The 17841-nt window shown below is 31.2% G+C and overlaps 2 protein-coding genes across 3 annotated transcripts; one reads left to right on the top strand and one right to left on the bottom strand.

Annotated features, from left to right (window-relative positions):
- Nucleotides 1-1395: 1395 nt before the first annotated feature.
- Nucleotides 1396-9715, bottom strand: LOC130892365 (cytochrome c oxidase assembly factor 6 homolog). Of its 2 annotated transcripts, XR_009059027.1 has the most exons (3): nt 9577-9715; nt 5496-6066; nt 1396-1569 (listed from the first exon to the last, which is right to left on the bottom strand). XR_009059027.1 is itself a non-coding variant. In XM_057797758.1 (2 exons), the coding sequence occupies exon 2, from the start codon at nt 6024-6026 to the stop codon at nt 5778-5780; it is 249 nt and encodes an 82-aa protein (XP_057653741.1). In that variant the 5' UTR covers nt 6027-6066; nt 9577-9715; the 3' UTR covers nt 4645-5777. The 2 variants fall into 2 exon arrangements, 1 of the variants encoding a protein (XP_057653741.1); XM_057797758.1 differs by lacking the exon at nt 1396-1569 and having other exon boundaries at nt 4645-6066.
- Nucleotides 9417-16740, top strand: LOC130892363 (N-alpha-acetyltransferase 30A-like). The gene is made up of 6 exons (XM_057797757.1): nt 9417-9536; nt 9613-9753; nt 9808-10089; nt 12414-12818; nt 12907-13128; nt 14392-16740. The coding sequence occupies exons 3-6, from the start codon at nt 9832-9834 to the stop codon at nt 14485-14487; spliced, it is 981 nt and encodes a 326-aa protein (XP_057653740.1). The 5' UTR covers nt 9417-9536; nt 9613-9753; nt 9808-9831; the 3' UTR covers nt 14488-16740.
- Nucleotides 16741-17841: the final 1101 nt, after the last annotated feature.

Consider the following 17841-nt stretch of genomic DNA (forward strand, 5'->3'; position numbering starts at 1 on the left):
AGATCAACAAATCTCGGTTATAGCGAAACCAGATGACTTGCTATTATGCCTGCCTTGGAAAGGGCTCTCAAAATGTATCAGTCTTTAAAAAGCTCCTTTTTGGATATTGAAAACAAACCTAGACCCTACAATAACATTGTACAATATTATTAAAATGCGCTTACAATCCAAACGATCAATTAAATTGCGCAATAAAACAACTGCTGCGCAATGTTTTCGTGTTTAGTTGAAGAATAGTGTGCACTGTGCGTAAAGCAACATGTCCGAACAAGATTTAGCTGCTGCTTTAATCGTGTTGCTTGTGGCTAAACGTAATCGAACACGTTGGTGGTCGAAAGATTAGTACAAGAAAAGGTAGAAATACAATCACGAAAATATTCTAAAAGATTTGAAGATATCTGCGGAACTGCGACTGAACTTGGAACAGTTTCAAAATCTACTAGAATTGGTCTCGTCATTGATTGAGAAAAAAAATCGGTCATGATATTCCTTACTCTTAACATTCCACAAAGATGGCAATTCTCTGTACAATTGGATACATTCGACGATAAACTCTCTTTTCTTAACTTTTTTATTCTCTTTTTCCGCCATTATGCACGCGCGCGTGTACTCCTCGTCAAGACGAAACACAGACTAAAAAATATTGCCCAATACTCATCCTACACAATGCAATGGAAAAATATGGTGCAATAAAAATTAAACTCACTCAAATTTCTGTTCACTCATTGTGCAATCTTCATTATTAACCCTAAACGGTCAATAAAATTGATTGTCTAGGAGCCGCCTTACTAAAAAACTTTTTTGAAAATCCCACATCCGAATTGTGGCTTTATTTTTACATGTTCAGTCAGCAAGTTTTCATCAAACTGTCTTGAAAGTTTAAAACAAAACAAAAGACCAATCAGGTTCTTCCATTTATAATCCATCAATTTATGTTAAAATTGAAAGATAATGGTACTGATATCGGTGAAGGGTTTGTGAGGCTACAAAATAAAACAAGCCGTAAATATCTGGAGCAGTGCACTTGCTTTCTTACCAAAGAAATGGAGATCTTCAGGTTCATGTCAGTAAGTTTCCAGACAACTCTCATATTTTGATTTGGGGAAACAGAAATATTCATTACAATATTCCTATCCCCATTATCGGGAGAATATTCTGAGATTAGACACATTTCAAAACAATTTTTAGTTAAAATTTGTATTGTTTGATCTTTAATTTCTCACCTGTTTTTTGGGAAAGCCCAATCATCAAATCAGATTTTATCTTTATCTACATTGTTGACTATTATATCTGTAATGATGTTGGATGCCATGGGAAATAAAGATAGATGTGGGAGAATTCGTTATTTGGAATAATATTTTTTTATTAGGAACATTTGAACGAAACCACAAACGATTATTTTTTAAAAGATTTATTTAATAAAAAGAACATATTCAATATAACAAATTCATTATCACAGTTGAATATGGATTTGGTTAGTAGTAGTTTGATATTTATAAACATACTAATTGATGGTAGATTCTTCTAGGCAAAAAAATCGTTGAGTCACTGCCATTCTTGCTTGGAATTCTGGAACAATGAATTTGCCCATTAATTTATCAACATTAAACCCATTAATTAACCATTTCAGATTGAATAGATTAAGAACCAGGGTTTACCGGACATACCGTATAGTACAATAGTAGTAGACTCCAGTATGTAATAATGTTGGAGACTTATAAGCCTTCACCAACATGACGTGTTTGGAAAAACGCTTGGTCAATGTGTAGTGTTAAATACGCGAAAAACATTATACAGAATGTTTCATGTGACAGTGGGCAATATCAACTTTCTTATTTTAAATGCAACCCCCTATATATTATTTGATATTTGGAATCATCAAAAAATTCTAGACATATTCCATATTTTATTCATATTGATATAAGTAAAACAAATATATAAAATTTTTTTTATTTTCGTTTAAAACTCATACCCCCAACAACTTGTGTCTGCCCAATGAAAGTAATTGCCAGTGTCAATACTAATAATGTCAAAAAAAAAACAGTTTAATTGCACAAAATAACCATTTTTCAAATAATTGCTCGCCTTATTCACGAAAATTTTAAAAATTTGCCGCGCATATCCTATGAAATAATGAGAAAATGGAAAATCAGTTTCGTGAACTTGTTCATGGAAGGACAAATAGAAAAAGTAGCTGACAATGCAAAAAGTGATGATACGAAATTGGATAGCCCCATAAATCTATTCAACGTTAGCCGCACATCAATTTTTCGAATATTGAAGATAGATAAAATGCATCCCTATACCAACTCAATAGCTCATGGAAGACGATTTCGATAGTAGAACGTATTTTTTTGAACAAATAATGGCAATATTAGATAACAATGTGATCTAGTTAGAAGATCTTTTCTGATGAGAGTAAATTTACACTTCACTGTCATGTTTATCATCAAAATTGAACAAAGTATACGAATTATGCCTAAACGTACACGGCAATGGAAAAAGACCAAGTGCAAATGAAGCAACAATGTACGAGGTTGCTCCCAGAAGTACCTGGTCTGACCTAGAGATGACGGTAGTTGTTCGGAAAATAACACTGTGAAAGTTGAAAGTGTTGAAAGTACTCAATCTATATAACATATGTTATATATTGAAGACGTCCCGTTGTTTAGTATTTGCTGGAAGTCATCAATATTGAACTTTTTCAGTGAATTTGTAAACATGGAATAAATTGGTCATCGTTATGTGATACAATACTTTTGTTTGAAAGGCTTGAGCCCAACCAATATAAAAGCAAAACTAGATTCTACTTTGGGTGAGACTGCTCCTTGCTTATAAACAGTAAAGTATTGGGTTGCAGGGTTTAAACGAGACCGTACGACCTGTGAAGACCAGCATCGCAGAGGTCGACCAGATGAGGTGACGACTCCAGAAATGTTGACGAAAATCCACAAAGCGGTACTGCAAGTGTGCGAGCTAGCAGGTATAGTAGGCATTTCAAAAAGTACGGTACTGAAAATTTGGATATCAGAAAGCTGTGTGCAAGATGGGTGCCGCGTTCGCTCATAATGGGACAAAAACAACGTCGTGAGGATCTTTGGCAATGTTTCACAGAAATAAAGTCGAATTTTTGCGCAGTTTCATAACCATGGATGTAACGTGAGTCTATCACTTCATACCCCAAACAAAAGAACAATCAAAACAATGGACTGAAAAGAGAGAACCGGCTCCAAACAAGGCAAAGACCGTTCCATCTGTGCGCGGAATAATTTTTTTTTAAACAAAAACGATCGCATTTGGCAAGAAGAAAGTTAGGTCACCAAGACAATGCACCAGCTCACAAATCCGTTATTGAAATGGCCAAAATTATTGAAGTAAAGTTTGAATTGCTACCTCTTCCACCCAGACCTGAAAAAATGGCTCGGTGGTCAAAGATTTCCCAACAATGAAGAGGTGATGTTGGCATTTAAAGGCTATTTAGAGGAGCTTGACGATTTTTATTATAAAAAGGCTATCGAACTTATTGAGCATCGCTGGGAAAGTGTATGGACCTAAAAGAAAATACCCTGAAATATAAATTATTGTGTTTTCTTTGTTAGTCCAAGTACTTCTGTAACCATCCTCGAAAACGGCAATGGACATGACAATGAGCAATTAAAACAATAATATAAAAAAAAATTAAACATTAAACAAAATGATATATAGCGAATAAAACGCTTATCAAAGAAATGAACATTTATAAGATGGATATAGTCGCTCTACGGGAAATTCACTCAAAAGGAAACGATATTCAAAAAAAAAAAGCAAGACACCATTTATACCATTAAAAGGGGGACTTGCATCCCCAATTTTATGGAGCCTGGTAGTTTAGAACTCTTATGCGCACTTACTGACCTCCGCATACCTTAATTCCATTTGTCTAGAGGAGAAATATCTGGAATCAAAAATAATAATAAGACCAAACATGATTGGGGCAATGGTCGGGGGTACTGATCTAAAAACCACGAGAATCGATGTCTTGAACGTAAAAAATTTGACTTCCATATGTGCAGCCGAGACCATAATGGCATGGCCAAGAAGTTAACCTCCAATTGCTTCTGGTACACAATAGAGTGGTAGGAAATGAAATAGCTGACATGTTAAAGTAGAGGAGGATAAATTCTTCTTAGGACATAAACTCTTTTATGGAATCGGCTACAGGATAAAACAGAAAACACTAGAAAGCTAGGGAAAACTGTTACTGAATCAATCTACAGGGTTTGAGACTGAAAAAGGTACAGCTAGGAAACTATAACGAAACAAGATCCAAGTTAAAATAATTCACAAATATTAATAGGAGTCTTGGCAGGGTATTACCGCCTCAATGAACACCTAAAAACTCTAGGTTTAGCAGAGAATCCAACTTATATAATCTGTTAAGTTGGGGACGAGACCTGTATCTACATTGTCTCATAGTGAGAAAATCAATAAAATATGAGGATTTTTTGCAGCACATTCTGGAGTTGGATTAATATAACAGCTGTAAACACTGAGCATCACCAGTAACAAAAGGGAACATAATTGGCCTTCTAATTAGCAATCGCAAACACGACTATCTATATTAATATAATGAGTTTCATTAATAGAAATGAATAAAAATATAAGTCTCATAAAAACAACTTTATTTACATATCCCATGGATAAGAATAAATGATAATCATTTGACTAACAATATAATGAAAACTATATACAATTATTTAACCTGAAATTTTGCAGTTACAATTTACATAAAAATAGATTATCGTCTATAGTACTGTTAGCTATTAAATTGTAGTATCTATTAACTTACATAGGACCTACTAACCTTACCAATTATATAGTGAAATACTTTTTTAATATAACAGATGGAAATTTCACTGCCATGGTCGAGTACATTTGAATCCGATCATGTAGAAAATTATCATTCATTTTTCTTGGAAAGAGAACTAAATATCCGTTCACAATAACTTGTTATATAGATTTTGAAAACATAAAAAATATCAATTTTTGAGGCATCAAATTCTAAAATTGATAGTGATTCTATATCAAGTACTTTTGGTTCTTCATTCACCTGAAACAACTTATCCTAACAGCACCAATTGTTATAAAAATTATTGCATTTACTGTTAATTATCAGATAGTGGCATTTCAAGTATTGATAACATAAAATATCCCACAATGAACACGGAGGTATATTTTTCAATCAATAGTACGAATATCCAATGATTTAATCATGAACTCAAAAGTACAGTAGTTTACAAAACAAACTTATAAAGTTACCAGTTGCAAATTTACATTTTATCAATCCTTTACATTATGAAACGGTGTATGAGCAAAAATAATTATAAGTATTTTTGCTCAATTTCAACGTACTATTTATTTATTTTTACTTTGTCTAATGAAAACATGATGAACTAATTAATATGAAATTTAACAAATTTGAACGTTTGTTAAAGCCAAACTTTTCCAAATCTCACCTTTAAATCATCCACTTTTGAAACCTTTTATATCACTAACAGCCATTTTATAACACAAATCAAAAGTTGGACATGACAACTTATGGATGGAATTTACATTGTAAGAAACGTACCCACAAATAAAGGTAGTCTGAAATCTATCTATAAATAAATCGAAAATATTGTATATAAAATTAGTTTTTATATTAAGTAAAGAATCTATTATCAACAAGAATAAGTCAAAGTTCTGGCTGAATATTTATCAATTGTAAACGCTGATCTGCAAAATTTCAAGTACGTAAACTATTTCAACGAATCTAGCGGTTCATACCCATCTTTTTCAATTTTTTCTTTAAACATTAGGTAGTTTCTTTTTCTATCAAAATGTTTCACCCACTGCGCGGTACAAGATTGTTCGTACAATTTTCGGAATTCTACACAAACATTTGTTTTTTCGTCTTTATCGGCACTAGAGTTCTTGTCGAGACATTCCCAATATTTGTCACGCGCCGCCCAACATTTGGAGCGTTCTTCTCGCGTAGGAAACGACATGACTGCCCAGCGACGATATGAATTTTCGACTGAACTAAAACTAAAAATAATAAGTGGTCAGAATTTTTTGAATGAAACTTGTGTGCAATATTCATACATCTTAAAGTTTAGCACACAGAGACGGAACCGATCAATATAATAAATAATGCAGTGTTTGAAGTAAAAACTTTAATTCAAATTTGTTATTAAATATTTAATTCTAGATGATGGAACATAAATTATAGACGCCAAATAAAAATAATCAAATTATTATGGGATCAAATAACTGAAATATTATTACGATAACAAATATTTAGTAACTAAAATAGGATACGTGAAAATTTTAGTCATAACTTTACCAAACAATATGTATAGTATACAATTTCATACAATAGTATGGGCCTCCAACTATCAGGCCTACGTCACCAACGTAAGAACTGAAGATATAGAGAAATATGGGGAATTCAGAGCAATCGCACGAGTGGACATATCGACAAAGTTTGGCAGGCCAACCTTCTAAATAATTTTTGCTTCGATATGTGACAACGAATGAAACATGGATCCATCACTTCACTCCCATATCAAAATGATCATCATCTGAGTGTACTGTTGTCGATTAACTACGCCGAAGCGTCCAAAGGACAACAGTCAGCTGGGAAAGTGATGGCTTCAGTATTATGGGATGCGGAATATTGTTCATCGACCCCCCCAGTAGCCACATGATTTATTTAGTGATATGTTATGTTTTGACAACTCACTTACTCTGTTCGTTAACAATTTCCTAGTCATCTTCCTAAATCCTATTGTTTTAATTTCTTAATTGAACAATTCAATTATTTAATATTAATAATTGTATCTTATGTTACATAGGGGGCCATAGGAATTTTAGTGATTTTTTTGTTGGTATCCTTTTGGCAACACTTTTTTTGATAGATCACGCGTGAATTGTGTCTTGTCTCATGGTCTGTTCTTGTTGTTCTATTTGGTCTTTAATATAACTATGAATCGATTCAGAAACGAGCAATGGGAGCTGGCAAAGTTGGAGGGAGATCCACTTTTATATCGAAAAATTGTGTTCAGCAAGGAAGGTCATTTCTGGTTGAATGGATACGTCAACAAGCAAAATTGTCGCATCTCGAATGAAGACAAGTCAGAAGCATTGCAAGAGCTACCAATACATCCCGAAAAAGTCACTGTTTGGTGTGGATTATGGACCGGTACTTCTTCAAAAGCGACGATGGCCGGAACGTTACTGTGAATGGCGAGCGCTACCGTGTGATTATTGACGATTTTTTTTGCCCAAAATGGAAGAATTGGACTTGCCTGACATATGGTTTCAACAAGACGGTGCCACATGCCACACGGCACGAGAACAAAATGGCTAAATTGAGAGTCGCCTTCGGTGAACAGTTCATCTAACGTTTGGGGCCAGTCAATTGGCAGTCTAGATCGTGTGATTTAACGCCTTTGGGCTATTTCTTGTTATGGCTAATTCTACAGGGATAAACCAGCAATGATTGACGCACTGGAAGCCAATATTGAAGTATTTATAAGTGAAACACCGACCAATTTGTTAGGGAGAGTGTGCCAAAATTGGACCTTGCGCATGGGCTATCTAAAGCGGAGCCGCGGTCAACATTCGCATTAAATCATCTTCAAATTAATTAAATTATACTGATCGTTCTATCGATTCCAATAGATTTCATCAATTTTTTCAAATTTTTTGTGGTTTTTTTCAAAATCAAATCCTATACCTCTTGAATAATCACTGATTAGAAGGACTTGAATAGGGCATGGTTGGGAAACACTGGTCTAGTCCAAAGGATTAAAATCGCCGAAGAGGCCAATGAATGAAAGCTTCTGCAACTCTGTCAATCCATTGATTCGAACTTAACCGATTACGACACTTTCAATCAAGTGGGGGTTGCATTTAAAATAAGAAAGTTGGTAATTTTTTTGAAACAATACATATTTAAATACGCCCTCATTTATGTATTAACAAATTTATTCCATTTGACTGTTCCACGTCATGAATTATTTTTCGTGTGTTAATCAACACTGAACTTGTTTATTTTTAGTTGATGTCAGAAAAACAAAATAAATTATTGATGCGTGTTATTTTTAAACCCTTATTAACGTGACTCTAATATTTGATATTTTCAAACTTCTATTTCAATACAAGGATAATCAATTTTTTCGAATAATTGTACAGAAAAAACAAATGAAAGGAAGTTGATATAAAAGTAAATGAAGCTACTGAATCAGAAGATCATGAAATGTGGTCAAAACTTTGGTAGAGAATAACTTTTACACTTGATATGTTTTTGAACAATTGCATCGAGTTGTACATTAATCAGGGATTGATTAGTTCTTAGAAATAAAAAATTTCAATTTCAATTGTTGTAATGAATCTAGAAATACTTAATATTTCCTATGCAGTTGAAGATAACTATAAGATATTGTACATGAATTATGTCTAGAATTTTCTAGGGAATCCAAATAATAAATAGTATACTGGAGGTTGTATTTAAAACGAGAAAGTTGGTATCTTTATAAACAGAGAATTAAGAAATCGTTACAAAGAGGCCAAAAAAGTATGAGAGAGCACAATTAATAACCAATATCAGGTACAACGAAGGAAGGCTTTTAATAGATGGAAAGGTTAAAGATGGGCTCAAAAAATGCAAGACAACGACCAGCTAAAGACCAATTTGTGGAAGACTTATGCAAGTCCAAGACTTTTGCAGTCCTGCTTTTTTTCATTTATTCAATAATGTTCCAAATTATTTCTCACAATATGTGTATTTTCACTTTAAAATATCATGAAAGCAATTTGAATTTTGACTAAGTATAGCTAATTTAAATAAAAATGGGTTTGTTGAACAAATTATTCAACTCACAATATTTCTATTACTATTAAATATTATATATTTTAACTCTATAAAAGTAAAATGATTGCTTCATATTTAAATTACAATCGTTATTTTAAAAAAAGGATTCCTAAATTAGTGTACAAATACATAGAAACACCTAATTTTATTGAAACTGCTGTGGGTAATTTTCAGTCAAGTTTAAAAATGATATTTCTAATTTTCAAATTTGTAACTTCCTGTTACTTTGTACCCAGATATTGTTTCGATTTTGAATTTTAATAAAAAAATTCAGTTATATAAGTATTTCAATTTTTGGAATTTGCGGACACTTATTCTAAATACGTTTACAGTAAAATTTTGTTTCAAATAATCTGATCATTTTTAAAATAATTTATGCATATAATATAAAAAAAATCACACTTTCAACTTAGTTTGTATAATATTTTCTCATGAATTTTATGAATTTAGCTGACGAGTCCATTTTTAGATAAGGATTATTTTGAAGGGATTCAAATATTTTACTGGGATATTATGGGAAATAGTAATTTATGTACCTAACTTCATAGCATTACGACTATTATAGCCTAAAATTGAGGTTAAGTTATAATATAAAAATTTTAAATATCAATGTAGTCAAAAGTCTTCTAATAAACGTTTGGTAAGAACTCTAAAATATAACTAATGAAATAAATACTTACGTCTAAAACGAAGTTGAAAGGATTATGGTTTTTTAGATTTTCTCTTGCATTTAGAGACAATAATTATAAAGTGACATTCACCATTGCGCTGATGCAAGAAACAGATAACCTATAAAAATCTCTGAATTTCTGGAGTGTCTGACTACTTGGAATTTTTTACATCAATATGTCCTTTTCGTAAAAATTTTTCTATCAAATGATTGTATAGAGTATTGAAGTAATGATTTTAAGGTGAAATATCGGTCATTTAAAAAAATGAATAAAACCAAAACAAAAAAAAATAAAGTTGAAAAGTGTCCTTCAACTCTAAATGATGATTTGGTTAAAGACGTATCAAACAAGTGTATTTTAAACGAAAAACCACCAGAATTAAAAAATGGGCTGATCAATGGATTATCTAATGTAAATGATGCGACTGGGTGCAAAAAAAATAATAGAAGAAAGAGAAATAAGCAGAAAATAGATACAATAGACAATAGAGAAAAGGAACAGAATTGCGTTATTAAACAAAAGGTAAATATGCATTTTCCTTAAAATATTCAATTTGTGTAACTATATTTCATTATGCATTATTTATTATTAGACATGAATCATTTATGATGACAACAGTATATTGATATTTCAATATTCAATTATAATAAATATATATATATATATATATATATATATATATATATATATATATATATATATATATATATATATATATATATATACATATATATTACAATCAGTCAAAGTAGTAATATAATTCAAATATTTCATTATATCATATATCATAGTTTCATGTCAATATTGCTTATCAATAATACGTCACCATACAAATCTATAGGTACTGTGCTGTAGTTCATAATTTTTCATTGAAACATATAAAAAATTTTCTAATGCAGCAAGTCCTTAACCTTGATGTTGATTTCGAATTGATTCGAGAATTGATTTGAAACTTGACCTTATATGATGATTTCACGATTCTTGTTGATTCACAAGTAGATGTGAAGAATTTGCCATTATGAAATATTATGTTCATAAGGATTTGAAAAATTTAATCACCCAGACTTTCATTTGTAAATTATGTATTTAGATAGAAATGTTTTGTGAAACGGCCAATGCCACAGATCAAAATATTTTATATTCCTAGTACAAAACTTGACGTTAATCCAGCAGTTTTTGATATATTTGCAATTACTGAACATACTGTTTACACTACCACTACACCAACACTCACAATTACACTGTCTGACACGCTTTTCTATAACCAAGTTATCGTCTTCAGAGACTGAAGTTAAACTGTAACAATGAAACCGAAGACGATAACTTGGTTATTCAAACAGACAGACAGAGTAATTGTGATTGTTGTGTTCAGTATGAATATCACCAACGGCTCCTGAAATTCCAACTAACATATTTGCAATTTCTACAATATATTGAATTCTGCTCAATCATAATTTTGTTTGCAATTATCTATTTAAGTCCACCCACACAATTAAGATTCACTAACATGTTTTTTATTTATAATAACATTTCTCAATTCTAATGAAATATATACAACCATTTAGGTAATCCAGAAATATTTTAAATTTACATACAAATCTTTAAAGGGGTGCATTGAAACACTTATTTTTTTCTTTCAAATGGTTCTAATTATTGGATTTATATTTTTGGAATGTCTCCCAAGTCATTAGGATAACTAATTTAGAGTCACCATGTATCTTATCCTTTATAAAAACAGGGTAGTTTTGAAGGCTGACTAACGATAATTTGAATTTTTTAATTTTAAATTATTTTAATAATATAAATATGGAATGAAGTAGATAGTGAAATGAAATTGATTATTCTAATGTTTTTTATTTACTTCTAAAATAAGAACTTCATAAATAAGACCATTTAGGAGATATTTGATAAAACGAGATTCTTCAATCACCTTTGTGGAATCATCTACATAACAGTAGAGAAAATACTGAAAGAGGTACATAGGGAAAAAATCAGTTACTGTAACAATTTGCAGAAGCTGAGACAGACAAAGATACTTGTGGGGAACTATAACCGGGGATGATTTGTTGAATGTATCAATCTAGGCAAGAACAATCTACAAATAACAATAAGAGTCTTGCCGCCTCAATAGACACCTTAAAATGAAAACGATAGGTTTAGCTGAAGGTGCAACATGTAGATTCTGTAATGCATAGGATGAAATCTCTATCCGTATTCATTCAAAGGGGAGGACTACAGAACTCCAAAGCATTACATCTGAGAGTGTATGAAATAAAAGACAAAGATCTCTAGAAGCTTAAGTCCTTTCACATCCTGAACTGTTTGAAAGGAGTGGGATTGATAGTATCCTCAGTACCACAGCAATAAAAGGGGACATAATAGATCCTTTGGGTCACAATATTTATGACATCCTAATCACCACATACATACATTTCACAATTGTCATACTTATATTAATCAATAGATCAGCTATAACATGAATATCAAAATAAAAATCTGCTTTAACCAAAAAAAGGTTTTTTTTTTAGTTGTAACATTTCAAAAATATGTAGCAGTCATCAGTTAAATTATTCATAATGCATTAAAATTTATAAGATAGAATAAAGACCGAAATAGTTCGAAATTTCAATTTTTATCTGTTTTTGGATACATACATACATTGTTCTTTATTATTATTATTTGGTCTTTCAAAAAATGTACCCCTATGTACTATTAACTTGATGTAAATAATTTTTATAACCTTGTACAGTTTCAAATATTTTCAGATAGTATTATTATCAATTATAATACATATTTTTGTAGAAAAAATTTGCATAATAAAAATCATTTTAATTATATTTTTGCAGGAAGACCAAAGTACATTAGAAGAAATTTCCAGTGAAATTGTAAATAATGTAGATAGTAAAATTGACCCTATTACGACTCTAGATTCAAATGAAAATATCTCTTGTGATAAACCTAAACTAAAACTGCAGGCGGTGAATGCAACAAATGCTCAACCAAGTTCCAGTGAGGTTGATATCGGAATATTAGATAGTTTAAAAATTGTTAGTTTAGAAGACAAAAAGGATGATGCGCAGTTGACGGATAATCATTCTCTAACAATCAAACCAAAAATAGATTTTATACAGTATGAATCTGAACAACAGATGCCAATGATCATGAAAATCATACAGAAGGACCTTTCGGAACCATATTCTATATACACTTACAGATATTTCATACACAATTGGCCTAAACTTTGTTTCCTGGTATGTAATGATATAATCTGTAATTGCTCAATATTTTATATAATTTTGACCAATTAAATAGGAGTTTATTGATTCGTATAACTTTTAGGCGATGTGTGAAGATGAATGTGTAGGAGCCATAGTATGTAAGTTAGATTTGCATCGTAAAGTGATTAGAAGAGGTTACATTGCTATGTTGGCAGTAGATCAAAAATACCGTAAACTCAGAATCGGTTCAAACTTAGTACAGATGGCTATTAACGAAATGTTATTGGGCGACGCCGATGAAGTTGTTTTAGAAACTGAAGTTACCAATAAACCTGCTCTACAGGTAAGCTGATCTAAACTTTTCGTACTATACAAGAATCAACTTACTAAGGTAGCTCAATGAAACTTTTGTTGATCGTGCAGTGCAAAATAAGATAATATTTTATAGATTTGTTTACTTAGATATCTTATAACATTGAAGGCTCTAAACGTTGAACTAAATACTTTTTTATAACAAAGATTAGATTTTTCATTAATAGTATTAAATTATACAGTGGACTTGTAAAATTTAAAGAAAGTATATTCTTCTTTATCGAAAATTTTAATTTTACAATAATAATGTTGTATTTCAAGTGGATAGAATTAGTATTGACAAGTTTAACAGTCTGTATATATTTTATACTGCCCAAGATCCGTTCCAAATAGGTTCTACGTCATCAGCGCCGATTGTATAGGAGAGTGGCTGACCTGTTTGACAAAATGCTCCTGGCTGGAGTGATTTGTCGCTATTTTGACGACAACAAATTGATTTGTTAATAAAAATAGAGCATTGGTTCACGACAAAACCGTTTACTTGTACTTTGTATTTTTTTCATAATTTTTCTCCCTTAGGAATACTTTATTTGGTGTAGTAATAGTGGTGTTTCTACATTTTGGTACAATACAATATTTATAACGAAACTTTGTCGACAACCTACCAAAAATAGAACTAATACGACGCGATAGGATGGTAAAACAAAACAATGTGGTGCGGATACTGCTGTAGCTTGTCGAACGAAACTTGATCGGCGCTGGTGACGTAAGCAAGCGATTGACGCGTTGCATTAAAAAATGGAGGCGGTGTAAAAATATTACACTTTTAAAAACTTAAATCAGCGCTATTATGAGTGCTAGAGACGTGCTAAAATTGCAAAATTTATGTTACGGCATGGCCAATCATTTAAAAATATAAACCAGACATCATTATCACACCCATTGAATTCTTTTCAGCTGGTTTATCCAAAACCTATTAATAATATAGTGATAAATCTATTTATTCACTTCCATACTTTTAACACTTATACTAATATTTTTATTTTAACGATGCGACCACTCTGTACAGAACTGTCCTGTCGATCAGGCCGCCCTACTTATATAATACCATCGATTTTTCTGGAGCGTCTCTTATTGGTAAGATTATACTAAAAAATTCTAGCAATTGTCATTTTTTAAAATCGATTCCCAGTTGGCCGGTTTAATATTAAAAAATGTTAACTGAAATATTATATAAATTTATTTGTGGTATTATTAATATGTTGTTTTGTTTATGTTTTCAATTTTGTTTCAGCTATATGAAAAATTGGGTTTTGTCCGGGATAAACGACTCTTCAGATATTACCTAAACGGAGTGGATGCTTTGAGACTTAAATTGTGGTTGAGATGAGTATCAATCGAATATGATCAAACATGTCATTATTGAATAGTATGAATTTTGTAAGAGACTATGTTTTGTTAGAATTTAGAAAGTGGTGAAGTAGTTGGAGGTTCGCAAATTTTATTATTGTTGATGTTTATTTATATTCAAATTGTTTTCTTTATTTTTTAAGAAGATACCAAAAGTTGTCGAGCATAACGGGTCAAGAGTAAAAATTTTTCACGATTATATCAAATTAAAAGATGTTGATTTCAAAATATTATTTTAGGATCTAAAAGTTTTGTTGTTGGTATGTAGTTTAATAATTCGGAAATGTTATGGACATATCTTTGTTTCACTTTGTGTCTAGTGTCGCGAATTTTGTGGTTGATAATGTTCACTTACGGGAAGGTGGTCTAATTTGGATTAATTTTATAATATTAGCTAAATAAAAGCTCGAAATAAGTGTCAATAACAATTAATTAGTAGAAAAGAAACTCACTAAATGTACTAATAAAACCGTTTAGTGCCATACATATTTTTACTGAACACACTGTTTACACTACCACTACACCAACACTCACAATTACATTGTCTGACGCGCCTTTCGATAACCAAGTTATAATCTTCAGAGACTGAAGGTAAAATAAACGCGTTAGACAGTGTAATTGTGAGTAGTGGTGTAAACAGTGTGTTCAGTTACCAACGGTTCCAGAAATTCCAACCTAGATAAGTTCAACTGTAAAGCAATCACACATTTGGATTTGTGAACAAACCTCATGTTGTAATGAGTCGGAAACACATGTTTTTAGAAGCTTAATAATCCTAATTATTAACCGATGGGAAACAAAAGCAAAGCAATTAGTTATTAGTACATCATAAAAATATTATTACGATTCCACCATCCAGCTCTAACGCAACGTTTGTTGGTATTCGGAAACATTACATGTAAATCAAAAATGACTTCTTGAGATATTCGATATTAACAATAGATTATGTGATGTACAGTTCTTTTATTTATCTTAAGGTGTTTCGTTACAATTTATATATAATCATTAGGGTGGTCATTAAAAATTAAATTTTTTACAACGCCCTCTAAAAAACTTTTTTTTGATGAAAACACACTTGGATTTTTTTCTTTAATTCAAAATAACCCGTGCCACTATACAATCCAATTTAATTTTTCGATATAATCTTTTTTTGGAAATTTTTCAGAAAAAATAAAATTTTTTTCGACATATAAAAATTATAGAACTCAAATCAATGAAAATAACAATAAACAAAAATCTAAATTAAAAAAATTTTCCATTTTATTTAGTATATCGAATAAAAAAATGAGAGTCTGTTTAGCTTCTAGTTCTGTATATGGATTTGCTTTTTGAACACTCCGTTATTTTTTATTGCAACCAGACTTTTTGATATTTCCTCATTAAAATATTTTCAGTAATATCAGAATTTGAAGTGAATCGTTTTGCTTTAAATCTAAAAGTAGATGAGGCCATTACTTTGCGCTTAGAGGTGAAATGCTTTTAAAGTATATCCTTCTGCTTCAGGTTTCAAAGTGGGCTCTTTCGATTTTGATGTAGATTCTGCTTCAGGCTTGGTGATCACATATGGTGCTAGATGATCATCATCACTATCAGAATAACTTTTATTTCAAGAACTCTCACTTATATCTACATCTGAGAAAACATTTCGATCTATCGGTCAAATTTCAGATTTTCTAAATCTTGTAATAACTTGTAATATTGTAATTTGCAATACTGTTTCATAGCCGTTTAAATTCTAGTCCTAAAATTAGAAACACTCCAAAATAGAAAATAGTAAAAGCGATTAGAATGTTTGAATATAGTTATCTTCACACAGTTGTTTGGACCGCCTGTACCAATCAGTGATGCTTCCCATTGAGCGTCGATTTTATTCTCGGGAGTATAAAAAAATCGGGTGGGGGTACTTTCAGAACAGACCCTTGTCCTGAAACGTAAATGAAATCTTGAAAAAGTTTTACTCTTCACAAAAAATAGGTTATGTTAATTTTTGGTTGGCCTATAATACTGAAAAGTTTATAACGAATAGGTTTGCTTCCCACAAACTAAAAATCTAAATTGGAACGATATTTATTAATATGGAATAAGAAAAAATAATGTGTGCTTGAAATAAGTGTTTCTTTGATTTCTATTATGACGTAATATTGATATGTCTATAAATGTACTATAAACTTTTTGTATATATTATAGTGGTCTAATATACACTTATTGTGTTGTAATAAAAATTTAAAGAGTCTCATGTCCTTTATCGGATAACTTTTAAAGTGAAGTATGACTGAACCAATAGACAAAATTATCCTCGTTCCTTTTCAGTTGCATAATTTGAAACATTGAGGTAGGACAACTACCAAACCAACCCATTATACATGTAGTTATTACGTCTCACAACGGTCCACTTGTAAAACAAGATCTAAAGAAATGAATAGAGACACCTGGCAAGAGACTTGCTTAAAGCCGCCTTCTACCTTTCTTACCAAACAACTGCTCCACTTGAATTGGTACTGAATTCGATTGGTGTCTGAACTTTTTATTGGACACGATTCTAGACGCCATCAAACAGATGACTTAAAGTGCTGCTGGTACATGTAAGAAGAAGAAATTGCTGTGCTCAGCTACTATGAACACATTAAGGATAGACACAATTTTTCTATTACAAATGTGTTTCCCATGTTCTTTTCTTCTTCTCCTCTACTGGTAAACAATTGTCTAAGTCATTTTAGAAGCGAGCCACTACTTCAGTTCAAGGAAGAAGATGAAAATCATTCGGTGCTGTCGGGACTGTATGGTGGGTGTTCGAAAATGTCCCATTGAAATTGTTGATGGAGTCGTTGAGGTGGACGGGCATTGTCGTGGATTAGAACAATTCCAGATGTCAGCATGTTTTTAAACATTATGTTCAATTTTTCGTTATTTATTAAAATTTTACAATCTAATTACACAAAAAACGTGAGATTCCATGTTACATTCATAAACCTAAGTAATCAGATGTAAAATTTTAATAAACAACTAAAAATTGTACAAAATTATTAAAACAAATTTATTGCCATTTCTAAGAAACTTTATTATCGTGATGGTAATATTTTTATACCATCAAAAAGTAGAGATTTCAAGGAACAAATAACTCACCGGCTTTAAAATATATATATATTTCAACAAAAGAATTTTCTTCTAAAAATTGGGATCTTTTTTCGATATTAAATCAAAATAAGATTAAAAAATAAATATTTCAAATCAATAACAGTATATTTGGGACATAAAAAGGTAAGTATTCACCAAATTTCGCAAAGAAAAAATGTTTTTTGTAAAAGATAAAAAACCAAAAACTAAATTATTCCAA

This window comes from Diorhabda carinulata, chromosome 4, assembly GCF_026250575.1.
Source record: "Diorhabda carinulata isolate Delta chromosome 4, icDioCari1.1, whole genome shotgun sequence".
In the NCBI taxonomy this organism is placed as follows: Eukaryota; Metazoa; Arthropoda; class Insecta; order Coleoptera; family Chrysomelidae; genus Diorhabda; species Diorhabda carinulata.

What these genes read in the sequence shown, in the direction of transcription:
- LOC130892365 (XM_057797758.1), bottom strand. Translation starts at nt 6,026, where the DNA reads ATGTCGTTTCCTACGCGAGAAGAACGCTCCAAATGTTGGGCGGCGCGT.
- LOC130892363 (XM_057797757.1), top strand. Translation starts at nt 9,832, where the DNA reads ATGAATAAAACCAAAACAAAAAAAAATAAAGTTGAAAAGTGTCCTTCA. An exon ending in ATTGCGTTATTAAACAAAAG is followed by an intron (nt 10,090 to 12,413) that starts GTAAATATGCAT and finishes ATATTTTTGCAG; the next exon opens with GAAGACCAAAGTACATTAGA. An exon ending in GGCCTAAACTTTGTTTCCTG is followed by an intron (nt 12,819 to 12,906) that starts GTATGTAATGAT and finishes TATAACTTTTAG; the next exon opens with GCGATGTGTGAAGATGAATG.